We start from the raw sequence: 6,000 nt of genomic DNA, 5'->3' as shown, positions 1-6,000 counted from the left end.
GGGGGAAGTTGGGTGCCCCACAGGATGATGGGAGTGGCTGGTATGTGTTGTGGGGTGACCTGGAGAGCAGGGAAGTGGGGCAGCCAGGTGGAATAGGATGTGGGGCACCTGGAGGAGGGTGGGGAACAGGGAACCCTGGTGGGAAGGGATGTGGAGTCCTTGATGGGGAGGGATACAGGTGCCCAAGAGGGGTGGGATGTGGGGTGCTCCAGCGAGGAGGTACACAGGGATGTCCTGGCAGGGAGGGATGCAGGGTGGCATGTAGGATACCCCGGCAAGGACAGAGGTCGGGTACTCCAGGGATGAGGGATGGGGATACCTGGGAGGGACTGGGGTGCTGAGGAGGGGAGCGATGAGGGGTAACGCAGCAGCATGGGTTGTGGGGTGACCCGGGGAGTGGGATGCTGAGCTCCCGGGAGAGAGGGACGGGCGGGACAGGGGGCGGCTCCACGTGGCTCATTAGCAGAAGGCAATTTAATATTTATGAAGTGCTCTTGTTTGAATCCCAAGTCTTCGGCTCCAGTTACAAGGAGCTGCGTCACCCTCCGATCACATGGTAATTGTTGCTATTTCCAGGATCCCAGCCTCGCAGAGTGGCACAAAAGCTCTTTCCCCTTTTCTTGTCTCCCCCCTCCCCCCCCTTTTCCCTTCTTTCTTTGTTTTTTTGGGGTGTTTTTTCCCCACTCCGGGTTTCCCGCTCGCCGGCTGCCGGTAGAACGCAGGGCAGCGTTTGGAGATGCCGGGGCCGTTGCCCTGAGCCGGGGCGGGCAGGAGCCGCGCCCCCCCCGCCCCTCTCCCGGGGAGCGGATCCGGCCGCTGCCGCGGCGGCTGTGAGCGGTTCCTCGATGAGAACTGCCCGGCCCGGCCCGAGACCCACTCGGCACTAGCGGCGGGGGGGGGCACCCCCAAAATGACCGAGCTCGAAGGGGACTTCACCAAGCTGCTGCTGCTGAAGGAGGAGCGGATCAAGGAGCTAGAGCGGCGCTTGGGGGAGAAGGACGAGGAGATCCAGGAGCTGCGCCGGCGGCTGCACAAATGCCAGTCGGTGCTGCCGGCCCCCAGCCCGCACATCGGGCCCCGCACCACCCGGGCGCAGGGCATCTCGGCCGAACCGCAGACCTACCGCTCCTTCCACGACCTCCGCCAGGCTTTCCGCAAGTTCACCAAGGCCGAGAGGTAGGGACGGACCCCACCACCCCACCACACCCCCCCGCAAAAACCCTTCCCGAGTCGGGTGGCTGGGAGGGAGGCGGCGGGACACCGCATCCCCCCCCGCCTCGGGTCCCTGGAGAAGTGGCATCAATCGTGCCCGGGGGGGCTGGAGGAAGCGCCGGGCGCATTAGGGGCTTTCAGCCGCCGGGAAGGAGCCCTGCGGGGGATCGGATAACCCATTACCGGCGGCCCGGCCCCCCTTCCATTCCCCGCCGCGGCTCCGCTCCGGCTCCCCGGGGGGATGCTCGGCCGGGGGGGGGCTGGGAGGATCCGGCGGGGCGGGAGGCGGCGGTGCCTCCCCGGCGCTGGGAAAAGTTTGCAGCGGGGCCGGGAAGTTGTTTGGCCGCCGCCCGCGAGCTAGCCCCGGGCGGGCAGCACCCACTCGCCCGCCCACCCCATCCCCTGGGCAGGTGCTGCCCTCCCCCCGGTCCCCCTTTCCTGACCCCATTCTCTCAACGTGCTCCCCAAAACCTAAAGCTCACGTTCCTCCGCCCGTGAGCTTTGCACCGGTGCTTTGCCTCCGTTTTTGTTGGGGGGAGCGTGGGGTCTGCATCACTCAGCCTGGGGTCTCGGGGATTTTCAAATGCGTGACTCCGTTGCCATAAGACACCGTGTGAAAACGGGGGAGCGCGGCGCTCCTCCGGCTCCCGGGGGATTTTGAGTGTGACGGGGAAGTTGCTGTGGGAGCGCGCGAGTTCTGTGCGACTGCAGCGCGCGGGACCCAGCGTCACCCGCCTTTCGGCAGAAGCTGTCACTGACGTTCGCTGAATAAGAGGCGGTCTGATTTCTTCCATGCATAGCAATCTATTTCAGCAAAATAATTCCTGACAATATTTCTCGTAGCCGGGTGCAGTTGGGTGTGGATCCACACCGCTCTCCTCAATCTTCTCACAAAATGTGCCTTGCCATCACCCAGACCAAACTCCTGCCCTTTCCTCCACAGTTGTCCCCTGCCCTTCATTAATGAGATTATTACTCATTCAAAGATAAATGAGGAGCGCTTGGCTTTGGGCTTTTTTATTATTATTATTCTTTTTCCTGACTGTATGGGCTGATTTAATAAAACAAACCGCTATGCCCAGAGAGGTATGTGACTTGTCCTTCCCTGGGTTAGCACATCCCTTTGCACCCCCTGCCTGAAGCATAGGCCACGTATTGTGGCCAGAGAAGAAACCCAGGTCCAACTTTCTCCTTTGCTGCTGCTTTTTTTGAAGGCTGTGATTGTCCTGAGCCTCAATTACTGTAGGGGTAGGTGACAGTGACCTGGCACCTGCGGTAACGGTAGGGACCCTGGTGCACACCCACGTATAACTCATTTAGGAGTTATTAAATCTGCTCACGGCTCTAGCGAGGCTTAATCCTCGCCTGAGACTTTCCCCTGCTGTTCCCAGCTTGGGCTGGCAGGCCAGCACCAGAAAACGCTGCATCTGTGTGATGTTGTGAAGGTTGTTTGCCCTGTCCTGCATCGTTCCCATCACCCAGAGATGTTGTTTCAGTGTGCAGGAAAAACTCTTGGTGGGGCCTGTGGGCATTTCCCATCACCCTCCAGACTGGCACTTCATCCCCTGGCATCTTCCCATACCTTGGCCTTGCTCGTGGTAGCCATGACAATGGTAACCAAGCCAGTTTGGGATTGCTCTCGGGTTTTAATTAAGGTCTGCTTAATTCTCTTCCGTCTCATTGCTGGAAGAGTGATGGGCAGCTGCATAGTGTACCGAACACGCTGTACCCACAACCTGCCTTTTTTTCCTTTATTGCCCCATATTAATACCCACCAGTGGGTTAAATAAACTTGGTTTTTGTGGGTGGTGTCTTGCCTGTCAATGTGGTTCCAGGTTGCTGCTATGGCATCCTGGGCACTGAGGGTAAAAGGGCTTTGCTGCAGTCGTCCTCTGCCAAGAGGATGACAATGTTTCCCAGTTTTTGATGCCGACCGGAGGTATAAGTGGGTCTGTCTGGTGCCAGCTCCCTTTAATGTCTCTGTGGGTTTCTCTGGCTTTTTCATCTAAAAACTGCTGACAGCGTTTGGCTAATTTATTTATGGGGGTAACTTTTAGGCCTATAACAGTCTCCTGCCTGTGTTTTAGCGGCAGCAGCTGATAGCATCATCTAAACTGTTCATCCCACAAGTCTTCAGGTCCCTGAGAGGTTGGAGGCGTGTAATACATCTTTTCTGAAACCCAAAGACGACTTCCATATCATAAAAACCCTAATATGATGTTTAGACCTGTTTGTTTTGTGTGTTGATTTCAAATTAATGCCAATAGAAATGTTTTTATCCAGGTTCAGGATCAACCTTCAAGTGCTTTTTCATCTCTGAAGATAAAGATATAGCTATCGACAGTGTAATTTTATTTAGGGCAAGCTTGTCTGTAATATACACTGACATTTAAAACTCTCAAGAAGTTGAAACTAGTAAATGGGGTGATAGAAGCTCAAAAGGTAGTTAAAACCCAGCTGAAAGCAGAAAATAGAGTTTGTCTCTGGCAATATGTTGTGCCTCTTGTAACCCATCTCTGTAATGTGTAGCAGGGTCAAAGTTTTAAAGACTTGCAAAGATCCAAAGAAAGGGGCTGTGAAAATAGAAAGGTATCTTTTGTCTGGAAGTATGTTTTTATGCTGTTATTCCTCCTGATAACTTAATTGCATAGATTTTAATGGAAGAAAGCAAAGCATTTCTACGTAGATGGTCACATGTATCTGATGTAAATCAGACTTTTTTTTCCGAAACAGTCAGGACACTACCGCTTTCTATATCTGTTTTTCAAAATATAATTCTTCCTTGTTGTTTTCTTGATCCGTTCCTGCTAGCGGAGATTTGTGTTGAGGAAAGAGACACAATTCTTGTAAATGATTCATGAATTTATATTTGGTCAGTGAGTTTTTATTCACTTGTACCTAAATCTGATAAGTGTTTCAGATCATACACAAATTTGACATTGTCTGATACTGCATCTGGCAGGTGCTTATTGTGATATAAAGAAGGAAAAATAATTTGTTGTTGTTTTTTCTAGCGCGGTAAGAGCCATCCGCAGCATGACTGGATGATACAGCAATCGAGGCACTTTGCTAATGCCTCGGAAAGCGGTTCCTAGGAAGTGATCTCCCCAGTTGCTAAGCAAAGGCTCTGCTACGGCCTGAGTGCTGTAAATGATAAATAGTGCAAAAAGTAAATGCCGAGGTATACTCAAAGCATTTGGCTAGGACTAACAGCCAGATAAAGACCATGGGGATTTTCAAAACTGCCTCCGTCCTGCGGTGAGGCGCTTTTTGAAAACCCAAGGGGTGCTAATCTGTGGGTTTTCAGCATCTGAAGATGCTTCATGCCACATGAATGATTGACGTGAGCCATAATCCCTGTCTTTTAAATCATCTTCTTGGTAAATTCCAGCAACTGCATTCTTTAATTCAGAGGTGCAATATCTAATTCCAGCTTAATCCTGCTTATTGGGGTTGACAAGCCTTATTTGAACCAGGGTGATGCTAAATTACTTTGGAAACTGTTAAATCTTTTGAAATAGCGACTAAATCTTTGCCGGTATTAATGTGCCAGAGTCACGACTAAAAGGCACTCACAGCCATATAAACAATTACAGTTTACGTGTGTGATTATATCCTCAACTTTGCAAATTTGGTTTGGACTATCCCATCTCTGTGTTTTTCCGCATCAGTTTGTATCTGTCACCGTGCTATAGATTCAGTCTCGGCATCATTTAAGAGAAGCGATGAGTTTCCTCCCCCTGTTCTCAATAACTTACCCATCCTTCCTTGCTGCACCAGCTAACTTTGTCTGCAACTTTTTAACGGGTTTTCCCCTCTTTTACTTTATTTTGGGAAGTGTTTGCCACAAGATGGCAGTGAGGTCTAACGTTCAAGGTGAGGTATTGCGGTGTATTGTGGTTTCAGCTTCACAACCCTGCCCTAGTCGTCCTGCAGATTGTTTTCCAGATGAAAACCTGGCATGAATCTACCATTTTCCCCCCTTCCACCTTGTCTGAGGTGGGCTGTGTTGGGACGGCTGTGTTGCTGAGAGTGTGTGTTCACCCACGGTGTTTAAACTCAGTATTAAAGCCTTCAGGTGGTCTATACAGTACTGTGGATGGAGGATTGGAGCAGATGCTCTCAACTTTATATAGCTCCTGGCTCCAACACTTGCAATAAGCTGGTGTTTGATGGCAGGATCAACCCATCTCATGGCTGCTGAAATTGGGCTTCGGGTACTGCTCAGGCCAGGACTGACCATGCAGAGGGTAAAAACTGGGAAATTGGGGAGGTCTCTAGTCCAAAACTCAAGGCAAGGTCATCCTTAAAGCTGGACCGGGCTGCTTGGACTGCACCAGCCTAAAGCAAAGGGATCCCCTGCACAACCTTGTGCCTCTCCATCGCTTCTCCCTCCCCCATAACACAGTTTTGGCTTACAGCTTGCCTGCTGTGGCAGTCTCCACCACCCCTGGAGCTGGGGAGGGCTGGTCCATTGGTGGCTTCACCCATGCTTTGCTTCAAGCACCCCAAGCATGGCAAGAGAGAGTTTCTCCCTCCCTGGGGCAGCTGGGGCTGTGCCGCTTCCTCCCTCAGCCCTCTTTCTGGGAACTCAGCTCCCAGCCGGGTGGCTGAGTTGCGTTAATTTAGACATGATCTCATCATTTGCCAGCCACTAAAGCAATATCGATCCTGCATTTGGCCTCCATGTGAAAAACAAGCCAACTGCTTCCCCGGTACCTGTAACCACCATCCCTCGAGGCCTTGGGAGGCTGGAAAATGAGCTTTATTTTTTTACTATTGGGGGGC

At 52.1% G+C, this 6,000-nt stretch overlaps 1 protein-coding gene across 1 annotated transcript in view; it reads left to right on the top strand.

The window, feature by feature from the left end:
* The first annotated feature begins 715 nt into the window (after positions 1-715).
* The window catches only part of PRKG1 (protein kinase cGMP-dependent 1), a 529,338-nt gene continuing 524,053 nt past the window's right edge, over positions 716-6,000 (top strand). The window contains exon 1 of the mRNA XM_075505445.1: positions 716-1,176. Within this exon, the coding sequence (XP_075361560.1) occupies positions 911-1,176 (266 nt within the window). The 5' untranslated portion in view covers positions 716-910. The remainder of the gene's footprint in view (positions 1,177-6,000) is intronic.

Source organism: Mycteria americana, chromosome 6 (assembly GCF_035582795.1).
Source record: "Mycteria americana isolate JAX WOST 10 ecotype Jacksonville Zoo and Gardens chromosome 6, USCA_MyAme_1.0, whole genome shotgun sequence".
Classification (NCBI taxonomy): domain Eukaryota; kingdom Metazoa; phylum Chordata; class Aves; order Ciconiiformes; family Ciconiidae; genus Mycteria; species Mycteria americana.
Note: the sequence above shows the minus strand (reverse complement) of the source record. Positions and strands in the feature narration are given on the sequence as shown.